General features: G+C 35.8%; 2 protein-coding genes and 1 pseudogene across 2 annotated transcripts; all 3 read left to right on the forward strand.

Annotated features, from left to right (window-relative positions):
• Nucleotides 1–4,405: 4,405 nt before the first annotated feature.
• Nucleotides 4,406–5,614, forward strand: LOC102273745 (olfactory receptor 5AC1-like; annotated as a pseudogene).
• A 10,332-nt stretch (nt 5,615–15,946) lies between these two features.
• LOC102273460 (olfactory receptor 5AC1) lies at nt 15,947–16,879 on the forward strand. Its single transcript, XM_005905423.2, has one exon. The coding sequence runs from the start codon at nt 15,956–15,958 to the stop codon at nt 16,877–16,879; it is 924 nt and encodes a 307-aa protein (XP_005905485.2). The 5' UTR covers nt 15,947–15,955.
• A 7,925-nt stretch (nt 16,880–24,804) lies between these two features.
• On the forward strand, nt 24,805–25,623 carry LOC102270048 (olfactory receptor 5AC1-like). Its single transcript, XM_014481339.2, has one exon. The coding sequence runs from the start codon at nt 24,805–24,807 to the stop codon at nt 25,621–25,623; it is 819 nt and encodes a 272-aa protein (XP_014336825.2).
• Nucleotides 25,624–25,649: the final 26 nt, after the last annotated feature.

A 25,649-nucleotide genomic window follows, 5' to 3' on the forward strand; every position in this document is an offset into this window, starting at 1 on the left:
GCAGAAAGTGAAGAGGAACTCAAAAGCCTCTTGATGAAAGTGAAAGAGGAGAGTGAAAAAGTTGGCTTAAAGCTCAACATTCAGAAAACGAAGATTATGGCATCTGGTCCCACCACTTCATGGGAAATAGATGCGGAAACAGTGGAAACAGTGTCAGACTTTATTTTTGGGGGCTCCAAAATCACTGCAGATGGTGACTGCATCCATGAAATTAAAAGACGCTTACTCCTTGGAAGGAAAGTTATGACCAACCTAGATAGCATATTCAAAAGCAGAGACATTACTTTGCCAACAAGTATCTATATAACTTCTGTGTATAATTATACATAAAAAATCCAAAAGTTAGCTGTAACGGCAAGTGATTAGTGAAATTAGAAGAATTTGTTTCCTTTGTGTCTTGTACATTTTCAACTTTTTTCTACAAATAAACAGTGATTTTTTTGTTTTTTATAAAAGAATAGTTGCAAAACTAGCTATAAAAATAATAGCTAAGAAACAATTTTTGAAGTGATTTGTTGATTAGTGTGTAATGCCTAGTAGGTTGACTTTTTTCTATAGGGAATCTTGATGGCTTTGGGAGAATTTCAATATTATCTTCACAGACAGACTTGAAGGCAGAAGATATAAATATCTTTTTCTTCACAGGGCATTTTTCAAGAATATTAATTAGAAATGAACATTTGTTTTTGACATTTTTGTTCTTATACATTGAATTCTTCATGAATGTTTGTATTTTATGGCATATCTGTATCTTATGGGAATTTCAGGTGAGAAGACAATGCTTTATTTTATTGTCATTATTCTTTCCAAAAAAATGATAGAACATATTTAATTTTAGTACCTAGAGTCTTTCATCAACTGTCAAAATATTTAAATCATCTTTTCAGATGATTTATCTACCAAAAAAAACAGAAAGCAATCCTAAACTGAGTAGTTAAATATATATTAGGTTCTGTGGGGCTTCCCTGGTGAATCCACCTACAATGCAGGATACCTGGTTTCAATCCCAAGGTTGGGAAGACTCCCTGGAGGAGGACATGGCAACCACTTCAATATTCTTTCCTGGGGAATCCCCCTGGCTAGAGGAGCCTGGCAGGCTACAGTCCATAGGGCCTCAAAGAGTTGGACATGACTGAGTTACTAAGCATACACATACATGTTCTCTGAACTGTTACAGATACAAAGCTATACACTTGCAGAATGAAGACTTGAATTTATGCTATTACATGTAGAGTTTGTGCGCTTAACCACTGTGCTATGCTACTTACTAAATAGCAAAGAGGACTCATAGTCTCACAGGCTGTATGTAGATGTTCCTTAGATAATCCAGGGCGCTACAGATAAGAATCTTAAAAAGAAGCCATAAAGTATTTTAGGTATAATCATTTAATAATTTAGAGGTAGAAAATTAGCTTCAGAAAATTTGTTACATTTTTGTTACATTTTTCTTTGCCAGGATAATGACTTATAGAATGAATCTATTTAATATTCTTATCTGTAAAAGTGGAATTCATTCTGGCCTTTATTGTACTTTCACAAAATCTGAAAGGTTTTCCAACAGTGAAGAATGATATGGTTATGGAGCTGTTAGGGCAGTTTATGTCTTTGCCTTCATCCTGGTTCTTGTTAACTTTGTACTTCTCTGGAAATAGGCAGAAAGATGGAGTTGACCACATCTGCCCAGAGTCACACCTTATATTCTAGGCAGAGTGTAAAACAGGAAAATGTGATCCTTTCATGGATTTGACAGCAGTGTGGTTACTTAATAATTATTGCCAATGCTACCAACTCTGTTTGTATTTTAAAAAGTCTAATATTAATCTCAAAAAACCTCTTTTCCAAAAAAAAAATCTCTTTTCCTATTCTTTATGTAGATGTAAAAGAATTTTTTCTCAACATAGCCTCTCTTATAGAAAATTTACTCTTCAGAGGTTAACTTTGTCAGAACTGAATTTTTCACAAACTCTATATTCCTTAAATTTTCCACATGGTGTCCTCTCTTTGAATTATAAAGTAGGCACTTGGAGAAAATATTTCAGGCCAGCAGAGACTCAGAGTAAAGTCTTCAACAACGTTGTACAGGATTGGTGACTAGGTTATAGAAATAAAGATCTGTGTTGGAATGACTCCCGCTTGGCTGGACATGTCATGAAAGCAGGTAGCTGTGAATCCAACAACTGTGAGTACTTTCTTGCAGGATTATGTACTTAGATCAGCTGCTTCTAAATGGCCATACCCTGTTTTATATAAACCAGGCAGGGATTTGGGTACACAAAGCACATTTTATGTTCAGAATTCTGCATAATTTTTTCATTGATGAAATGCATTGTGATGATGTGGACTTAGGTTTACCTCCTGGGTTTCCACAGGATCTATCCTTCTTACATGCTTCCCAGGATCACTTGCTTCACAGATAGCTTTACAAACATTTATTTTAATTGGGGGATAATTGCTTTACAATATTGTATTGGTTTCTGCCATAAATCAGCATGAATCAGCCACAGCATACATATATCACCTCCTACCCCTCTAGATTGTCACAGTGTACCAGGCTGAGCTCCTTGTGTTTTGCAGAAACTTCTCACTAGCTATCTGTTTTACATATGGTGATGTATATGTTTCAATGATACTCTCTCAATTAGTCACACCCTGTCCTTCCCCCACTGTGTCCACAGGTCTGTTCACTACATCTGTGACTGTATTCCTGCCCTACAATTAGGTTCATCAGTACCATTTTTCTAGATTCCATTATATGCGTTAATATATGATACTTCCTCTATCTGACTTACTTCACTCTGTATAATAGGCTCTTGGTTCATCCACCTCATTCAACTGACAGATTTGTTCCTTTTTATGGCTGAGTAATATTCTATTGAGTATATGTACTGCAATTACTATATCCATTCATTTGTCAATGGACATCTAGGTTGCTTCTGTGTCCCGGCTATTATAAATAGTGCTGCAGTGAACATGGGGTACATTTTTTTTTTAATTATGGTTTTCTCAGGGTATATGTCCAATAGTGGGATTGCTCAATCACATGGTAGTTTTACTCCTAGATTTTTAAGGAATCTCCATACTGTTCTCCTAAGTGGCTGTATTAATTTACATTCCCACTACGGATGTCTTTATATTAGTTACTTCCCCAATATAATTCATCTTTATCCTTATCTGATTTGGATATAAACAACATTTATAATTTTTACTACTTAAATTGAAACAGCTTCAAAACAGTGGTTACTTTTTTTGACTGTGGTATCTTTTGTAATGTTTCAATTCCCTCTGATTTTGAAAGTCCCAGTTCTAATTTAAAATGTATCAGGTCAGGAAAAAAAAGTTATAATTTTTCAGTATTATGTGCCTTTGACATGCCAAAAACATTCCTGGTTAACTGAATGATGATTGTTTACTTGGCATGTTTAACAACGTCTCTTAGATCCTTCCCAAATCTGCAGATGAACCGATTAGTGTCAGTTTTCTTCTTGTTAAAGGAGGGTTATTTTAGCATCTCAGTGTAACACCTGAGTTAGAAGTTCTGCATTTGACTGAGCCAGGAATAACAGTGTTCTAGCTTAGGACATCAAACTAAAAAGGTTTGATGACAGAATGAATCATTATGATCATATATGAGAGTTTGTTGATAAAACTATTAAATAACAAGAATCTATTTGAAATTTGGAGTGGTTTTGATGAATATATAATCAAAAGAGCCTATTAGGGATATGGGGTAAGTTGTTGTATATATAATCAAAGAACATAATGATAATGGATAGAAATCAGCAGAAATGGGATTTTAACTTATTATCTTCTTACTCTACTTATTAATGTCTTAGAAAGAAAAAATTATATATACATATATCAGTAGTATAAAGGTATACTACTTTATACTACTACTATACTATTATATACTACTAGTAGTATAACTGTATACTACTGAAAGGTATTTTTTGGTTCTATAGAAAATATATGAAATAGTTGCTTTGAATCAGTGAAAAGTTTTATCCTGAACCAGAGTCTCACTTTTAGAGATTTTAGTATAAAATGCAGTGTGCAATTTTTACTCTTAATTCTGTAAAAAAGTTTCAGAGTTAATGCAATACATTCAGTTTTAAGGTATTTATGAGTGACAAAATATGGACTACATTAATTGGTAGATGTCTAGAGCCTCCTCCACAATGCTTTAAGGAATTATATGTATGTATATACACACATTAACTTCTGAAAATAATTTATAATATTTATAATATACCTATAATACTCTTCAGTGTGTTTTAAAAAAGAGAGACTCTGTACCTTCAGATAGGGCATCTGATGCAGAGAACTAAGACATTACCATCCAGTATACATTTTCATGACCATTATTTTTTATTTCACTTCTCCATTGCAGTGATCAGCCTGAGTGGATGTGATGGAGGCAAACAAGACTCTGGTGACAGAATTTGTTCTCACAGGACTCACAGATCTCCCAGGGATGCAGGTCCCCCTGTTCCTGGTGTTCCTGGTCATCTACCTCACCACCATGGCGGGCAACCTCGGACTGATTTTTCTCATCTGAAAGGACCCCCATCTTCACACCCCCATGTATTCATTCCTGGGCAGCTTGGCCTTTGCAGATGCTTGCTCATCATCTTCTGTGACTCCCAAGATGCTTGTCAACACCTTAGACAAGAGTCAAATGATGTCTCTCTTTGAGTGCATGGCCCAATACTATTTTTTTGGTTCCAGTGCCACCACAGAATGTTTCCTCCTGGTGGTGATGGCCTATGACCGCAATGCAGCCATATGTAACCCCTTACTTTACCCAGTGGTGATATCCAGCAGACTCTGCACTTGCTTGATAAGTGCATCATATGCAATTGGTTTTCTGCATCCTATAATATATGTAGGATTATTATCTAGATTAACTTTCTGCAAGTCTAATACAATACGTCATTTCTACTGTGAAATCTTGCCACTTTTTACAATTTCTTGCACTGATCCATCTATTAATGCTTTGGTGCTTTTTATTTTTGCTGCTTTTATACAGGCTTTTACTTTTATTACCATCATGGCCTCTTACACCTATGTCCTCTTTGCCATCCTGAAAAAGAAATCTGAAAAGGGCAGGAGCAAAGCCTTCTCCACATGCAGTGCCCACCTGCCCTCTGTTTCCTTGTTCTATGGCACTCTCTTCTTCATGTATGTGCATCCTGGGTCTGTCCAGGATCAATATCAGGATAAAATGTATTCACTGTTCTACACAATTATAATTCCCCTGCTAAACCCCTTTATTTATAGCCTAAGAAATAAGGAAGTTTTAGGTGCATTTGGAGAAGGCGATGGCACCCCACTCCAGTACTCTCGCCTGGAGAATCCCATGGATGGAGGAGCCTGGTGGGCTGCAGTCCATGGGGTAGCTAAGAGTCGGACATGACTGAGCGACTTCCCTTTCACTTTTCACTTTCATGCATTGGAGAAGGAAATGGCAACCCACTCCAGTGTTCTTGCCTGGAGAATCCCAGGGACAGGGGAGCCTGGTGGGCTGCTGCCAGTGGGGCCACACAGAGTCAGACACGACTGAAGCGACTTACCAGCAGCAGCAGCAGGTGCATTTAGAAAAATGATAAAGAAATAAATATTTTTCAGGAAATCTTTCATTATTCTTTACTTTTTACTGTTTTTAAATAAGGTATAATGACTGTCTCTGAGTTTTCACATAATAGGGACTGCATGGATAGTCGTTAAATGAATGAATAATAATATTTAGTCTAGATATGCTTGTCTTAGTTATAAGTTAATGTGATCATCAAAGTAATGGATACAGTAAGAACAAACACCATTGACTTTTTGTTGTTTTAAATTACTTTTCAAGGATGAAAACGACAAATGAATCCCCATATTGCTAAATCTTTGCAATATGAACCCTTGTGTTTCCAGATACACATATCTAAAGCTCTTCTGAACTTATATTCTTTTAGAGGAAGATTCAGTCTGTGTAAATATTCTGTTGAAAAGGTACTCATGCCCTCCAAAATAATTATTGGGCAAGTAGTTTTTCAAAATCTTATCTTTAGTGGCTACTTATAATGATCCCAAATATATGAACATCAAATTAATATTGTTAGACTAAATATGACAACATACATTCCTCTTTAGGGCTTTGAAATTAATATTTCTAGATTTAAAAGTATTTTGAAAATTAATTATATCTGTGTTGCATTCATTGGAAGATATTAATTTAGCAAATGTTAATACAGTGAACTTTCTAGCAATACAATAAAATGTTGAGTCTTTAAGATGTTTTCCTTTTCAGTTTATTAAGTAATCATACTGAGTACCTTTTTCAGAGCATTCATATACCAAGTGAATATATTTTCTCACCCCAGAATTGACAACAAGCTTAAATAGCAGGTGCTCTTGTTCAACTCATAATTATGTAACTGAAATAGTTTTTTTTTCTTACAAGAGCTTTGAATGTTCTGTGTTAATTAACCTTTGACAAAGGAGGCAAAAGTATACAACAGAGAAAGGACAGTCTCTTCAAGAAGTAGTGTTGGAAAAGCAGGACAGCTATATGGAAATCATGAAATTAGAATAGGCTCTCATACCATATACAAAAATAAACTCAAAATGGTTTAAAGACCTAAATATAAGACACAAGACCACAAGACTCCTAGAAGAGAACATAGGCAAAATCTTCTCTGACATAAATCTGTCTCCCAATGCAAAAGAAAGTAAAGTAAAATTAAACAAATAGGACCTGATTAAACTTTAAAGCTTTTGCACTGCAATGGAAACCAAAACAAAATGAAATGACAATCAAAAGAAAACATTTGTGAATGATACAAGGGCTTAAAATCCAAAATGTGCCAACAGCTCATGCAACTCAATATTTAAAAAAGAAAAACAATCCAATCGAAAATGGGCAAAACTCCTGAATAGACATTTTTCCAGAGAAAATACCCAGGCCAACAGGCACATGAAAAGATACACAATATCACTAATTATTAGAGAAATGTAAATGAAAGCCACACGGGCTATCACCTCACACTGGTCAGAAGGCTATCATCAAAAAGTCTAAAAATAGCAAATGTTAGAGGATGCAGAGAAAAGAAAACCCTTGTATACTGTTGAAGGGAATGCAAAATTGTGCAGCCATTATGAAAAACAGTATGGGGTTTCTTTATAGAACTAAAATGGGGTACCATATGATTCAGCAACCTTGCTCCTAGGTATATATCTCCAAAAGATGAAAACTAACTAAAAAAGATAGATGCATCCCAATGTTCATAGCAGCATTATTTGCAATTGCCAAGACATGGAAACAGCAACCCAAGTGCTCTTCAACATATGATTGGCTTAGGAAAATCTTCATATGTAGATATTAATCAATCATAAAAAAGAATGAAATATTGCTTTTTGCAGCAACATGGGTGGATCTAGAGAACATTATACTGTGGACAGAGAAAGACAAATATTACGTATCACTTATATGTGGAATCTAAAACAATACAAATGTAAAAAAAAATAAATAAAACAATACAAATGTATGTATGTGTTAGCTGCTCAGTCGTGTCCAACTCTTTGCAACCCCATGGACTATATAGCCCACCAAACTCCTTTATCCATGGAATTCTCCAAGCAAAAATACTGGAGGGGGTTGCCAATCCTTTCTCCAGGAGATCTTCCTGACCCAGGGATCGAACCCAGGTCTCCCACATTGCAGGCAGATTCTTTAACATCTGAGCCACCAGGGAAGTCCTATTTGATCAGATGTTTTCAACTCTTTGCCACATGAACTGTAGGCTGCCAAACTCCTTTTTGCTTGGAATCCTCCAGGCAAGAATACTAGAGTAGGTAGCCATTCCCTTCTCCAAGGGATCTTCTCGACCCAGGGATCGAACCTGAGTCTTCTGCACTGCAGGCACATTCTTTACCATCTGAGCCACCAGGGAAGCCCAATACAAATGAATCTATGTACAAAACAGAAACAGATTCATAGACATAAAAAAAAAAAAAAACTGATTTATGGTTACCAAATAGAGAAAGTAAAGGGGGAAGAGGAAAATTAGAGGTACGTAATTCCCTTCTCCAGAGGATCTTCCAAACCCAGGGATTGAACCCAGGTCTCCTGCATTGCATGCAGATTCTTTACCATCTGAACCATCAGGGAAGCCTAGATACAAACTACTACACATAAAATAGATACACAGATACACAGAGGATTTAATGTGTGCCACTGGGAACTAACTGTATTCAATATCTTCTAATAATTTATAATGGAAAATAATCAGAAAAAAAAATCTGCTGTACACTTATAATGTAAATCAAATATACTTTAATAAAAGAAAAACCCTAGTCCTGGGTTTCACTATTGCAAAACAAATATAACACTATATAAAATTTCCTCCATACTCATAAGGGGTATCTTTGGAGATGATTTTCAAGTTATTACTATGCTAAGGGACAGGAACATCTTTTGGCTTGAAAAGGCATGAACAAACCATAATTCGAAGAGAATGAAAGTTGCCCTTTTTCTGAGGCCACCTCATGCAAGATTTCCACATCCTAAATGTTTGTGAGAGGAAATCTTAGCAATCAAGAGGGTTGTTGGGTAAATACATACATTTATTTCTGGTGATTCTGTGGTTTAACATTTTTTTAGTAGTTCAATTCTTGCAGGTATTCAAAGCACCTCAGATAAACACTGCTAGACCATGGTTTCCTCTAACATTTAAAGGATTGCAACTGCCTGTGACCTTTAGAACAGACTTCCTCAGAACAAGCAGTTCAACTAGTCCTTTAGGGGTTTCCCCATGCAAACTGTGGGGTCTGCCGGCTTCATTCAATGGAAATTTTGCATCTCAGAATAGTGTATTAGTTGTAACCTAGTGTGATTCTCAGAAACTCAAAGACTGCAATGGTGATGATCCTCAATAAATCCTTATTTGTTTTACTATCCTAGTCTTTGCAAAAACTGTATAGGGCATAGCTGATAATGGTAGAAACCAGAACCAGCCTTGTAGAAATTTTCAATGCAATATCTGGTATGAGATATATGCTACTGATGTGTGGAAAACGTATTCTGCAAATACCAATCATGAATGAGGATTAGAAGTATTTTATATTAATCTGGGAAGGGTAACAGTATAAACTGAAGGTCTTGCCCCAGGGATATATGAAGAAAACTTTATTTACAGAAAATTTTTTAAACAGCAGATTGGTTCACCTGATAAGTACTATGGATACCTTTGTAAAGTTCATATGCTCCACAGGATGCCAGAAAAATCATATAAGAATTGCATTTTGGGTGGAGAAAAGGGAACTGCCTTGCACTGTTGGTGGGAATATAAATTGATACAGTCAGTATGGAAGACATTATGGAGATTCCTTAAAAAATTAGGAATAAAACTACCATATGACCCAACAATCCCAATACTGGGCACATACCCTGAGAAAATCATTACTGAAAAAACCTCATGTATCAGTGTTCATTGCAGCACTATTTATAATAGCTAGAACATGGAAGAAATGTAGATGTCCATCGACAGATGAAGGGATAAAGAAGCTGTGGTACTGATATACAATGGAATATTACTCAGCCATAAAAAGGAACACATTTGAGTCAGTTTTAATGAGGTGGATAACCTAGAGCCTATTATAAAGAATGAAGTAAGTCAGAAAGAGAAAAACAAATAACATATATTTATGCATATTTATGAAATCTAGAAAGATGGTACTGATAAATCTATTTGCGGGGCAGCAATGAGGATACAGACATAGAGAACAGACTTACGGACCCAATGGGGAGTAAGAAGAAGAGGGTGACAAATGGAGAGAGTAGCATGGAAATATGTACACTAACAAATGTAAAACCAATAGCCAGTGGGAATTTGTTGTGTGATTCAGGGAACTGGTACTCTGTGACAACCTAGAAGGGTTGGATGGCACAGGAATTAGGAAGGAGTTTCAAGAGGGAGGAGACATATGTATACCTGTGACTGAGCCATGTTGATATTCATCAGAAACCAACACAATATTGTAATTATCCTGCAATTAAAAACAAATAACTTAAAAAATCTCATTTTGGGAGTGTGTAATTATATCATGTGGCAAGATGATATGTATTAACAATTGTTGGTATCTACACAAGGAAGAGACATAGTTGGTTTGCTGGAGAGAATAAAGTATTACCTTGAAACCATAGCTTTCTGTTGAGCTAGGTACTAGATGGGAATTGGGTTTGACTAATTTTCAATTAGTTTGACTCTGGTTAGGAGAAGCTGAGAGTGTTCTACAAGTGGAAAGGAGGATAAAACAGGTAAATCATAAACAAATAAGTACAGAAGAAGAAATCATTAGCTGATAACCAAATCCATATAACCATTTTGTTCTTTTCCTAGATACACGGCCTCAGTTTTTAACTGACTGCAGTATTATTATTGAGGTTAGGATTGCAAGTGATATACTGGCTCATAAGCGCCTCACAGTTGGAATCCCCTGTGAATTTTCCCCTTCAAGCTTGATCCAGATGAGAACACAATCACTGAAGAAAGTTATGTGTGGGGACTTCCCTGGCAGTGTAGTGGTTAAGACTTCACCTTCCACTGCAGGGGGTGCAGGTTCAATCCCTTGTTGGGGAGTTAGGATCCCACATGCTTTGTGGCCAAAATGCCAAGGCTTAAAGCAGAAGCAATACTGAAAGTTGTGTGTGGAAAATGCCTGAATGATAAGATGGAGCCTAGGACTCTGGATCATCAGTTGGGGTAGAATAATCAAACAATTAGGAACATGTGATCTATACTCACCATGAACAAGAAGTTACCTTCTATTTTCTCAATTTACTTAGATATTGAAAATTATCTATAAGTTCAATTAATGTTACTGTACATGATACACACATACAATGCAATAAAATTCCTTAACTGCATACAGTTAATTATTGGGCCTATTTCTCAGTACAGGGACATGTATATGAGGCTTAAGAATTTCAGTTGTTAACAGAAACAGACCTACAGACTTAGAGAGCGAACTTATGGTTACCAGGGGGTTAGGGTCGGGGAGAGGGACAGGTAGGGAGTCTGGGATTGATATGTACACACTGCTATATTTAAAATGCGTAATGGAGCTTCCCTGGTGGTCCAGTGATTGAGAGTTTGCCTTGCAGTGTGGAGGTCATGGGTTTGATCTCTGCTCAGGAACAGGGACCCCACATTCTGGGGAGCAAGTGAGCCCGTGTCCCACAACTCTAGAGTCTGTGTGCCACAACTATGGAGGTTGTGGGCCACAACTACAGAGTCTGTGTGCCACAACTATAGAGTCCATGCATCACAACAAAAGATCCCACATGACCCAAGGAGGATTCTGTGTGTTGCCACTAAGACCTGAAACAGCCAAATAATTTCTTTTTTAAAAAATAAATAACCAACAATGACCTATTATATAGCACAGGGAACTCTGCTCAATATTTTATAACAAACTAAATGGAAAAAGAATTTGAAAAAGAATAGATACATGGATATGTATAATTGAATCACGTTTCTGTACACCTGAAAAGAACACAACATTGTTAATCAGGTATACTCCAATATAAAATAAAAAACTAAAAAAGAATTTCAGTTGTTATTTTATTTTCAAAGAGAAATTATTAACAACATTTAAATGGCGGCAAGCATGTGTTACGGTGTGGTATTGAAACAGTATACATTTTATAAGAATCAGTGTGGTGTCAGTGTGGAAAATAGACTAGATGACTGTGTTAGAAGTTGTAGATAGTATAGTTAGGAGGTTATTTAATAAGCCAGGCAAGAGATGAATGTATTTTATATTTTAGTACTGACTGCGTAATAAGAAATAGTTGGATTTAAGACATATTTAGTAGATAAACTTTTGGTTTGTGACCTTATTTCCTATGACAGGAAACCCTCGAAGAATACCAGGTTTGAGGGCGGAATAGAGGAAGACCATAATTTCAGATTTGGACATGTTAATTCTAAGGTACCTTTAGGAGTTTCAAGTGAGCAAGTCAGGTAGGTAGTTGGGGAGTGGCAGCATTAAGAAAAAGAAGAGGAAGGAAAAATAGCTTATTCTAAATTCTATTCAGCGACATTTTATAAACATGCCCTGATAGTGAACTTTGAGGATATTATGTTTAGTTTTAATTGTTATAACTAAAAGTGTATGATGATTTGATGATTAGCTTACAATGCCCAGTAGAACAACTTTGACTTCATCCTACCTACTGGGAGTACTTTGGAAGCATTAAGGGAATTTCAAAACTTTTTAAGAATGGGTTTGCAAATAGGAGAAAGAAATGTTATATCCTTCCAGTTTTGCGTTTCCAAGGAAAAGCAATGCTTGAATAGTTGTGCTTCATTTCTGTACCTTTTGTCTCCTTTGAGAAAACCAGCACGTTTTCAGTTTCCCATATCTTACAGGACCTGGGTGAGGATGCAGACATTTTCATAATTTTTATTATAGCTTTGTACTTTGTATTATAAGAAAATATCTAAATAAGATGTTAAAACTGTATACAGGCCTTTTCCTTTTTGAAGTCAGCAAACAAATCTGAGCAAGCAGGTAAATGTTTGCGTGAACAAGCATATTCTAATTTCAGTTAGAATTTTTACTGTGTAGATTGCACATCTGTTGAGGTATTTTTAAATAATAAACTTTGATTAATAGAAGAATGAAAAATAGGAAAAAATAGTAATGATAAGAAAAAAATCAGAGTGTATTTTATAATATGAAGTTTTAAAAATTGAGACATAAGCTCTGCAGCCCAAAGTTAACTTATTTGTAAGTTTTCAGAATGGGAATTCTGGCTTCAGGTTTATTATATATAATAAAAATTCTTTAATTACATGGAATCATGAGTATGTACACTAAAGGTAACTTCAAAAGACTCTTCATATTATCTAACTGTTGAGAAAAAAATTCATAAAAGTTACTCTTGTCCAAATTATATTAATACATTACAGGAGCTAAAAGTAAGGTTGGCAATGATTTGGTTATTTGAGGTTCTAAAAGGAGTTGGGCCAATTTAGGCAGGGTAAATATTTCTTAAGGTTCTTAATTTCCAATTAATATTTCATATATACATATATACATATATGCTGCTTTACTCATGGAACTATTATTCTTTCACTCTCTTCTACTTCATTATTATCTCCACTCTCACTCCAGAAAAACCAGTACTGTAAACTTCGTGTCTATTATTCACATGTCCTCCATGTAAAGGAGAGATTTAAAAAATACATTGCTTGTTTTACAATGATGAGACCATAGATTTTATACTTCTTTGGATCTTCCTCTTCTGAAATAACTATACATTGTGGAAATTCCAACTTTAAATTAGGTAGAATAGCCCTTTTTTCATGACTGAATTATATTCTGTAATATGAATGTACTCTGGTTTATTTAACCATTTCACTATTGACACATATGGTCTGTGCTTGTTGTTCAGTTACTAAGTTGTGTCTGACTCTGTGATCCCATGGACTGCAGCATGACAGGCTTTCTTATCCTTCACTATCTCCCTGAGTTTACTCAAAGTCATCTCCGTTGAGTTGGTGATGTCATCCAACCATCTCATCCTCTGTTGCCCCCCTTTTCCTCTTACCCTCACTCTTTCCCAGAATCAGGGTCTTTTCCAATGAGATAGCTCTTCACATCAGGAGGCCAAAGTATTGGAGCTTCAGCTTCAGTATCTGTCATTCCAATGAATAGTAGGGTTGATTTCCTTTACGATTGACTGGTTTGATCTTCTTGCTGTTCTAGGGACTCTCAGGAATCTTTTCCAGCATCACAATTTGAAAGCATCAATTCTTTGGCGTTCAGTCTTCTTTATGGTCAAACTCTCACATCCATACATGACTACTGGAAAAACCATAGCTTTGATTAGATGGACCTTTGTTGTCAAAGTGATGTCTTTGTTTTTTGATAAACTGCTTAGGTTTTTCACAGATTTCTTCTAAGGAGCAAGAGTCTTTTAATTTCATGGCTGCAGTCACTGTCTACAGTGATTTTTGAGCCTAAGAAAATAAAATCTGTCACTGTTTCCTTTCTTCCCCCATTTATTTGCCATGAAGTGATGGACCAGATGCCATGATCTTACTTTTCTGAATGCTGAGTTTTAAGCCAGCTTTTTCACTCTCCCTTTTCACCCTCATCAAGAGGCTCTTTAGTTCCTCTTCATTTTCTGCCATCAGGGTGGTATCATCTTCATATTGAGGTTGTTGATATTTCTTCGGTAATCTTGATTCCAGGTGTGAGTCATCCAGTCCAGTGTTTTGCATGATGTACTCTGCATATAAGTTAAATAAGCAGAATGACAGTATACAGCCTTGACATACTCCTCTCCCAATTTTGAGAACCCCATGAACAGCATGGTCTTTGCTACTCTGAACAATAATGCATTGACTATTCTTTGTATATTTATCTTTGTATAGCAGTGCTTTGATCTCCAGGGTGTGTATGTATGTATGTATATATATATATATATATATATATATATATATATATAGTGATAGCTGAAAGGATATATGTATTTTAAGCTAAATGGAATTGTATAAAATTGCTTTTCAAAAAGGCTGTTGCAATTCATAGTTCCATGAGTAATATATGAAAGTACCACTTTTTTCACTTCAGGCAACAAGGAGTATTTTTATTCATTTCTGCTATTCTGATACATGAGAAAGGAGGTATTCACCTGTTTTTGTGTGTCTGTTCATGTACACATGTGTATTTGTGACAGAAATTTAGGTATCTTTTCATTTTATTTGTTGGTTATTTTGATTTCTTCATCTGTAAACTTGCTTATTTTCATCCTTTACATTCTTCTATTAAATTCCTTGCCTTTAAAAAAAACTATAGTTATTTTATATGATAGACATAAATCTATGTCTTTAATATACATGCAAGATATCTTTCCAAACTAATTACATACTCTTTGACTCTGTTGGATATTATTTTTTATGCATTCAAGCTATCTATTTTACTGGGTTTCTTCTCTTGAATAATAATTTTTCTATTCATTATGTTACATTATTGCTTTCTAAGTTACTTAGCAATATCTATGGTGTGGGGAGGAGAAGGCAATGGCACCCCACTCCAGTACTCTTGCCTGGAAGCTCCCATGGATGGAGGAGTCTGGTAGGCTGCAGTCCATGGGGTCGCTAGGAGTCGGACACGACTGAGCGACTTCACTTTCACTTTTCACTTTCATGCATTGGAGAAGGAAATGGCAACCCACTCCATTGTTCTTGCCTGGAGAATCTCAGGGACAGGGGAGCCTGGTGGGCTGCCGTCTATGGGGTCGCACAGAGTCGGATATGACTGAAGCGACTTAGCAGCAGCAGCAGCATGGTGTGGGGCAGGAGCCTTAACAGTACTTAGTAATATTTCCAGACAGATAGCAAACTGTCAGCATAACCCATTAAATCAATTGTCCTTTTCCTACTGAACTGAAATATCATATTTTTCATGCCACATTCCCATATATATTGGAACCTACTTCTGAGTTCTGTATTCTGTTGCACTGATCCTCTGGCTTCTTCTTATGCCACTACATTAATGTTTTGATTACCACGTCTCTACATTATTGTTCAACATCAGTTAAGGTATTCCTGACTACTCAATGTTTATATATTTCTTGGGCAGAACGAGAAGTTATTTCCTCCATATCAATTTTAAGATGAGTTCATGCAAATCTAAAAACTGTTGTTACCCATGTTAGACTGAAAAGGATTTGCATGAAAATTACCTATCAATTTAGGTGAATATAATTTTAAAATATTTCATTACAGATAATTTTGAGTGTATATAAAAGTAGATAAGTGAAGGTACAAATTACGAACTACTAACTAAATGAGAAGCCTGTCTTATAAGCCTGTAACATAAAAATTCAATGTTTTTATGACTCTTTTGTGAATGTTCCCTCTCTTACTCTTTCATTTTAGAGATTAGCTGGTTGGATATGGCAGAAGAAAATATGACTCTGGTGATAGAATTTGTTCTCACAGGACTCACAGATCTCCCAAGGCTTCAGGTCCCCCTTTTCCTGGTGTTCCTGGTCATCTACCTGACCACCATGGCAGGCAACCTCGGACTGATTTTTCTCATCTGGAAGGACCCCCATCTTCACACCCCCATGTACTCATTCCTGGGCAGCTTGGCCTTTGTAGATGCTTGCTCGTCATCTTCTGTGACTCCCAAGATGCTTGTTAACACCTTAGACAAGAGTCAAATGATGTCTCTCTTTGAGTGCATGGCCCAATACTATTTTTTTGGTTCCAGTGCCACCACAGAATGTTTCCTCCTGGTGGTGATGGCCTTTGACCGCTATGCAGCCATATGCAGCCCCTTACTTTACCCAGTGGTGATGTCCAACAGACTCTGCACTTGCTTGATAAGTGCATCATATGCAATTGGTTTTCTGCATCCTATAATACATGTAGGATTATTATCTAGATTAACTTTCTGCAGGTCTAATATAATACATCATTTCTACTGTGAAATTTTGCCACTTTTTGCAATTTCTTGCACTGATCCATCAATTAATGCATTAGTGGTTTTTATTTTTGCTGCTTTTATACAGGCTTTTACTTTTACAGGTATTATAGTCTCCTATATTTGTGTCCTCTTTGCCATCCTGAAAAAGAAGTCTGAAAAGGGCAGGAGCAAAGCCTTCTCCACCTGCAGTGCCCACCTTCTCTCTGTTTCCTTGTTCTATGGCACTCTCTTCTTCATGTATGTGCGTCCTGGGTCTGGCCAGGATCAATATCAGGATAAAATGTATTCACTGTTCTACACAATTATAATTCCCCTGCTAAACCCCTTTATTTATCGCCTAAGAAACAAGGAAGTTTTAGGTGCACTTAGAAAAATAATAAAGATATAAATATTTATCAGGAAAACATTCATAGTCTTTCCTTTTTACTCTCCATTTACATAAAGTATAATAACTGGACCTGGGTTTTGCACATAGGGACCAGCTAAGATGGAGAGGGAAATGGCAACCCACTCCAGTGCTCTTGCCTAGAGAATTCCATGGACAGAGGAGCCTGGAGGGCTGCAGTCCATGGGGTCGCAAAAGAGTTGGACACGACTGAGCGACTACCACACACACACACACACCCCCCACAGCTAATAAGTTTTTAATTCGATTAATAATAATATTTAGACTAGATATGCTTGCCTTAGTTATAAGTGAACCTAGGTTCTAAAAATAACTGATGAATAGGGTAAGATATTACTTACTTGTTGTGAATGAAACTGCAGTTCCCAAATCGCTAAGCTTGAAATATGTATAAGCTTTTCTATTTCCAGATATAATATTTAAAAATTTTATGAACTTATATTCTATTAAAGAAAGATTCAAGTCCATGTGAAATTTCTATTAAAAAGTATGCGTGTCCTCCAAAATAATTCTTGAGCATATAATTTTTTAAAACCCTCTCTTTTGTTAATATTTGGAGAAGGAAATGGCAACCCAGTCCAGTATTCTTGTCTGGGAAATCCCATGGATGGAGGAGCCTGGCGGGCTACAATCCATGGGATTGCAAGAGACTGACATGACTTAGTGACTAAACTACTAAAAAATAATGAATCTTGAGGCAGTTAAATGAAAATTTCTAATGGTTTTAATAGTAATTTTACAAATTAAGTTAGTTTGTATCACATTCCTAAAAGGGTATGAAAATTAAAAAATACTTAAAATAATTAATTTTCTTGTAATATGATTAAAAGTTCTGAGTTTTCAAAAACTCCTTAATTTATTAAATAATCTTACTGAGTTTCTTTTCCTGATTGACTACTGATTGAATTATATACTGATTGAGTGTGTGTGTGTGTGTGTGTGTGTGTGTTTGTATCAGGAATTGGCAGCTACACGAATTGGGATGTATACTTGATCAAATCATAGTTACATAATTTAAATGGATTTTTTCCTTACAAAAACTATGCATAGTTTCCATCTGGCCCTTTTGCCCCTTGCCTCCTAACTTTATAACATTTGGCCTTGTGAATACCCTAGTGAAAAATAAAGGAAATGATATCCCCATGAACAGGACACATTCTCCTGACCCCTAGTCTATTAATTGATTTGAGCAAATAAACAATAATTTGTGGGTCAGATACCCCAAAGCCCCAGGAGGGCAGACTGCCTTCAGCACAGTGTGTTTAGGATTTGTTTAATCAGACCCTTGATCCTGTGGTGCATCTGAGTTCTGACCCTGTTGTGAAGACTCATTCTAAGCAGGTTGCTCTCTGTGGATGCAGAAGCTCTGTAGGAGTTCCTGTCTCCATCTCTTCATAGTCAAAGCCAGTGGCAAAGCTTTCTTTTTATTATGTGCCACATAGATGGTTTAGGCTTGGCCATTATGCAATTGCTATATGTCAATAGATAGTCATTGACATATCTATTGGTTGGTTTGAAATCCACATAATACCTATATACCATGAGAACTGGGGCATTTCAGGTAATGCTCAATCCAGTTTACAGCCTATCATAAAAAGGAATAACTTTTGATGTGTCAGACCCTGTTGATAACAAGTGACAGAAGCAGTAAATGAATAAATGCCATCAACTAGGTCTTGAATATTTTCTTCTTCCTCACCCAGAGAGTACAGATTATGGTTCTCACTCTTGGTTATCAACCCAAACCAAGCAAATTAGAATCTGTAGGAGGCGTTCTCAGGCACTGGTAGTTTTACAAACCTCTCCAAGTGATTCTAACGTACAGCCAATGTTGATAATGACTGGAAACAACTGTGAAACTTAACAAGTTTTCCATGAAGATAGATGATTAGCAATTCACAAAAAGCTAACTGTAATTATCCCCTAAGAAATTCTTTTCTTGCCTTATTAGAGTCTCATATTTAAGCAGGTACTTAATTTTAGTTGGACAGCTCTCCATTTTCTGTCCATATTATATGGTATTAAAATCAATCTGCTGAATATCAGCTGAACTATTATAAAATGTCTACTAGGTATTTAATTTATATAGTTGGAGCATATAGCCTGTATATAATATTTAATTTGGTCACTTAAGCAGAAGAGGAGACAATAATATAGAGATTTTTCACTTGAGTTTGTCATTATCAAACTTAGATGAGCGTGAGCCCACAGCTGTTGGAGTCAGCAAATCATTGGTGGGCTGGGCCTTAGGTTTTTCTTTTTTTAAATTTTTTAATTTATTTTTATTTTTTATTTATTTTTAAACTTTACAAAATTTTATTAGTTTTGCCAAATATCAAAATGAATCCACCACAGGTATACATGTGTTCCTCATCCTGAACCCTCCTCCCTCCTTCCTCCCCATACCATCCCTCTGGGTCATCCCAGTGCACTAGCCCCAAGCATCCAGTATCATGCATTGAACCTGGACTGGCAACTCGTTTCATACATGATATTTTACATGTTTCAATGCCATTCTCCCAAATCTTCCCACCCTCTCCCTCTCCCACAGAGTCCATAAGACGGTTCTATACATCAGTGTCTCTTTTGCTGTCTCGTATACCGGGTTATTGTTACCATCTTTCTAAATTCCATATATATGCGTTAGTATAGGTTTTTCAATATTCAGAAGATTCTCAGGTGATTCTGATGCATCTGTAGGCATTGGACCACATTTTGAAGGTCAAAGGACTAATATTGCTCAAGCATCCATGGCCAGCAAGTTGGAGTCTGAATTCTGATTTCTTCCTAATAGGAAAGCCTACCTACTATGGCCTGAATGTGTGTATCACCTCGGCACACATATACTGAAAATTCAAGCCCCAAAGATGATAGCTTCCCTGGTGGCTCAGAAGGCAAAGAATCTGCCTGCAATGCAGGGGACCCAGGTTTGATCCCTGGGTAGGAAGATCCTTTGGAGAAGAGAATGACTACCCACTCCTTTATTGTTACCTGGAGAATTCCATGGACAGAAGAGCCTGGCAGGCTATTGCCATGGGGTCACAAAGAATCAGACACAACTGAGTGACTTTCACTATTCACTCACCAAAGATGATGGTAGGGCTTTGGGGAGTTGCTTAATCCATGCAGTGGAACCACATGAATGGGATGAGTGGAGTGTCATGTGGTGGAGTCTCATAAATGGGATGAGAGTCTTATATAAGGGGTTTCAGAGAGATCCCTACTTTTATTCTTCATGTGAGGACACAGTGAGAACATGTAGGCGATGAACCAGGGAAAGGGTCTTCACCAGAATTAGGTCATTTTGGCACCTTGATTTGGACTTCCCAGCCTCCAGAAATGTGAGAAATAAATTTATGTTGTTCCTAAACTATCCAGTCTAGTGAATATGCTTTTATGGCAGCCCAAATGGGCTAACACATGACATCATATTTAATTATTACTTCAAGACTTTCAAAGTGTGTTCATCTGAATCATCTTAATTGATAATGAGGTGGTATTTCCTCCATTTACAAATCAGGCAGCCTGGAGCAGTGGAAAAGCACAGGTTGTCAACTCAGAAGAACTATTTTTTTTTTCCTGAATCTCAAATGAGGCTAAAAGTGATCACAAGAACCTCCATTATATTTGCTAATGCATAGAGTGAATAAAGAATGTTTGAGGCTAACTCAGTAGACAGTGCCTTAATTTCTTCATGTGTACAATGAGTATAATAATATGTACTTGTGATGTCTCCATACATAGGAAATCCTAAAGATGCAGTCAGAAAACTACTAGAGCTAATCAACAGATTTAGTGAAGTTGCCGGATACATGATCAATACAGAGAAATCACTTGCTTTCCTATATACTAACAATGAAAGATTGGAAAGAGAAATTAAGGAAAGACTCCCACTCACCACTGCAACAAAAAGAATAGAGTACTAGGAATAAACCTACCTAAGGAGACAAAAGGGCTGTATGCAGAAAACTATAGGACACTGGTGAAAGAAATCAAAGATGACCCAAATGTAGAGATACACCATGGTCTTGGGTTGGAAGAATCAATACTGTGAAAATGACTATACTACCCAAAGCAATCTACAGATTCAGTGCAATACTATCAAAATACCAATGGCATTTTTCACAGAACTAGAGCAAAAATCTTAAAATTTGTATGGAAACACAAAAGATCCCAAATAACCAAAGCAATATTGAGAAAGAAAAACAGAGCTGGAGGAATCAACCTTTCTGACTTTAAAATATACTACATAGCTACAGTAAACAAATTTTTATTGATCTCAGAAGTTGTACATGTCTGCCAAGTACATATAAGTCTGGCATATATCTTGCCAAGCTTAACATGAATATGATTATGTGACTATTATGTGTATTCATAATTACAGCTTTTGATGATGATGTAGCCAAGGAAACAGCCCAAAAGTTTTCAAACTAATAAGAAAATAGGAGTCATATATCATTCAACTGAAGTTATTTTTGAAAAGTTATATGTAGCACACTCATAATATTATTTACATATAGAAATGTTTATATAAATTATGTTTATATAAATGTATATATAGCTTCTGCGTATAATTGTACATAAAAACCCAAAAGATAGCTGCAATGATCAGTGATTAGTGAAATTAGAAGAATTTTTTTCCTCTGTACTTTCTACATTTTCCATTTTTTTCTACAATTAAACAGTGATTCTTTTGTTTTTAAAAGAAAGAAATGGGCTATAAAAGTAATAGTTTAAGAACAATATGTTTGTAATGATTTGTTGATTAGTGTATAATGCCTGGTAGGCTGGTTGTATTCTATAGGGAATTTTTTGATGGCTTTGGGGGAACTTCAATATTGTCTTCACTAACAGATTTTAAGATGGAAGATATAAATACCTTTTTCTTCAAAGTGCATTTTTGAAGGAAATTAATTGCGGATGAATATTTGTTTTGACATCTTTGTTCTTATACACTGAGCTGTTCATGAAAGTCTATATTTCTTTGTATCTTCTTATAGGAATTAGGTGAAAACACAATGCTATTATTGTCATTATTCTTTCCATAAAAAGTGTAGAACAAATTTACTTTTAGTACCTAGAGTCTCTCATTAGCTGTCAAAATATTTAAAATTCTTTTCAGATTGTTTTTCTACCAAATAGAACAGAAAGTAACTCTAAACTGAATAAATATACATTATATTCTCTAAACCCTATGGATACAAAGCTATATACTTGGAGAATGAAGACTTGAATTCATGCTATTACATATAGAGTTCTTAACCACTATGCTATGCTACTTACTAAATAGCAAAGAGGACTCTTAGTTTCATAAGCTGTGGGCCTATTTTCCTTAGAAAATTCAGTGCACTATTGATGAGAATCTTAAAATGAGGTCATAAAGTGCATACTCATTTAATAATTCAGAAGCAGAAAATTAGCTTCAGAAAATTGGTTACGTTTTTGTGAAAATTTTCTTTTCCAGAATAATGGGCCATAGAACGAATCTATTTAATATTTTTATCTGTAAAAGTGGAATTCATTCTGGCCTTTACTGTAGTTTCACAGAATCTGAAGATTTTCCAACAGTGAAGAATCATAGGGTTATGGAGCTGTTAGGACGTCTATGTCTTTGACTTCATCCTGGTTCTTGTTTACTTTGTACTTCTCTGGAAATAGGCAGAAAGATGGAGTTGACCACATCTGCCCGGAGACACATCTTATATTCGAGGCAGAGTGTAAAACAGGATAATATGCTCCTTTCAGTGATTTGACAGCAGTGTGCTTACTTAATAATCACTGCCAATTTAACCAACTCTCTGTACTTTTGTCTAATATTAATCCCCAACCATCTCTTTTCCTATTCTCTATGAAGATGTAGAAGGACTTTTTCTTAACATAGCCTCTCTTTTCAAAGGGAAAAACAACTTCTAGATCCCTTTCCATAGAAAATATCCCAATTCTTATCTATACTTACGGTTCAAAGATTAATCGTGTCAAAACTGAAGTTTTCACAAAATCTGTATTTCTTAAATTTCCCACGTGGTGTCCTCTCTTTGAATTATAAAGTAGGCACTTTAAGAAAACATTTTAGGCCAGCAGAGACTTGGCAGTGAAATCTTCAACAACCTTGTACAGAATTGGTGACTAGGTTAAAGAAATAAAAATCTGCATTGGAATGACTCCTGCTTGGCTGAGTCATTGAAGAGCAGGGAGTTGTGAATCCAATAACTCTGAGTACTCCCTTGCAGGGTTATGTACTTAGATCAGCTGTTTTTAAATGGGTAGACCCTGCAGCAGGGATTTGGGTATACAAAACACATTTTATGTTCAGAATTCTTCATAATTTGTCATTGATGAAATGAATTGTGATGATATAGACTTAGGTTTACCCCCTGGGTTTCCACAGGAACCAGCCTTCTCACTTGCTTCCCACGATTATAAAACTCATGTATAACTTCATGTTAGTGGTTTCCTATTAATGTTGTTGATCTTTTTCCTTATTTGATTTGGATTTAAACAACATTTATAATTTTTACTACTTAAATTGAAGCAGCTCCAAAACACAGGCTAATCTTTTTGACTATAGTGTCTTCTGTAATGCTTTCATCCACTCTGATTTTGAAATTTCCAGTTCTTATCTCAAACACAGCAGGAAAAAAAAATGCTACAATTGTTTTAGTATTACGAGCCTCTGATATAGTAGAAACATTCTCGGTTAACTTCATGATAATTGTTTACTTGGCATGTTTAACAACGTCTCTTAGATCCTTTTCAAATCTGCAGATGAGCGTCTAGTGTCAGGTTTCTTTTTCTTCTTAAAAGATGGGTTATTTCAGCATCTTAGTGTAATACCTGAGTTAGAGGTTCTATATTTTAAAAGATGGGTTATTTCAGCATCTTAGTGTGATACCTGAGTTAGAGGTTCTATATTTGACTGAACCAAGAATGATGATGTTCTAGGTTAGGAGCAATAAAAATGTTTGATGATGGACTTAATGATTATGATCATGTATGGGAGTTTATTGGATAAAATTAACAAGAATATATTTAAAATTTGAGTGGTTTTGATGAATATATCATCAAAAGAGTCTGTTAGGAATATGGGGTAATTTCATGAATATGTGATCAAACAACAAAATGATAATGGATAGAAATCAGCAGAAGTGGGATTTTAACTTATTCATGTCTTAGGATGAAAAAAACATATATATGTGATAGATAGGCTATATAAAGGTATAACCTACTTTTTGGTTCAGTAGAAAATACATGGAAGAGTTTTGTTTGAAACAATGAAAAAATTTTTGAACCAGTCTGAATTTTTAGAGATTTTAGTATAAAATGCATAATGTACTTTTAATTCTGTACAAAGTTTCAGTGTTAATACAATACATTCAGTATTGTATTTTAATACAATAAATACAAAAATACAATAAATATGTTTTAAGATTGTATTAAAATGTATTTTAATACAATAAATACAAAATTTGATACAATAAATAAAAATACAATAAATACGTTTTAAGATATTTATGAGTGACAAGTTATGGACTAAGTTAACTGGTGTTTATAGCCTCCTCCATAAACCTTTAAGTACATATATACATATATATATATACACACACATATATATTTGTGTATATATATGTGTGTGTATATATACATATATATACTTATACATATATGTATATATGCACCTTTAAAAAAGACTTTGCTTCTGAAAATTATTTATAGTATTTATCACATCATGTAGTTGTTCAGTCATGTTCAATTCATAATATTCTGAAGTGTGTTTTAGAAAAAAGAGACACTACTTCAGTCAGAGCATCAGAAACAGAGGAAGACATTACCATCCAATACATGTTTTCATGAATATTGATAAATTTTCTGATTTCAATTCTCCATTGCAGTGATCAGCCTGAGTGGGTATGATGGAGGCAAACACGACTCTGGTGATGGAAATTGTTCTCACAGGACTCACAGATGGGAGACAGCTGCAGGAAGGGCTGCAGGTCCCCCTGTTCCTGGTGTTCCTGGTCATCTACCTCACCACCATGGTGGGCAACCTTGGACTGATTTTTCTCACCTGGAAGGACCCCCATATTCACACCCCCATGTACTCATTCCTGGGCAGCTTGGCCTTTGCAGATGCTTGCTCTTCATCTTCTGTGACTCCCAAGATACTTACGAATTTTTTATCTAAGGATCACATATCCTTCATTGAATGCATCACCCAGTTCTATATTTTTGCTGTCAGTGCCACCACAGAAAATTTCCTCCTGGTAGTGATGGCCTATGACTGCTATGCAGCCATATGCAACCCCTTACTTTACCCAGTGGTGATGTCCAACAGACTCTGCACTTGGTTGATAAGTGCATCATATGCAATTGGTTTTCTGCATCCTATAATTCATATAGGATTATTACTTAGATTAACTTTCTGCAGGTCCAACATAATACATCACTGCTTCTGTGAAATCTTGCCACTTTTTACAATTTCTTGCACTGATCCATCTATTAATGCTTTGGTGCTTTTTATTTCTGCTTCTTTTATACAGGCTTTTATTTTTATTACCATTATAGTTTCTTACACCTTTGTCCTCTTTGCCACCCTGAAAAAGACGTCAGAAAACGGAACGAGTAAAGCCTTCTCCACGTGCAGTGCCCATCTTCTTTATGTTTTCTTGTTCTATGGGACTCTCTTCTTCATGTATGTGCGTCCTGGGTCTGGCCCTGATCAGTATTAGGATAAAATGTATTCACTGTTCTACAT

The sequence above is a fragment of the Bos mutus genome, chromosome 1 (assembly GCF_027580195.1).
Source record: "Bos mutus isolate GX-2022 chromosome 1, NWIPB_WYAK_1.1, whole genome shotgun sequence".
NCBI lineage: Eukaryota > Metazoa > Chordata > Mammalia > Artiodactyla > Bovidae > Bos > Bos mutus.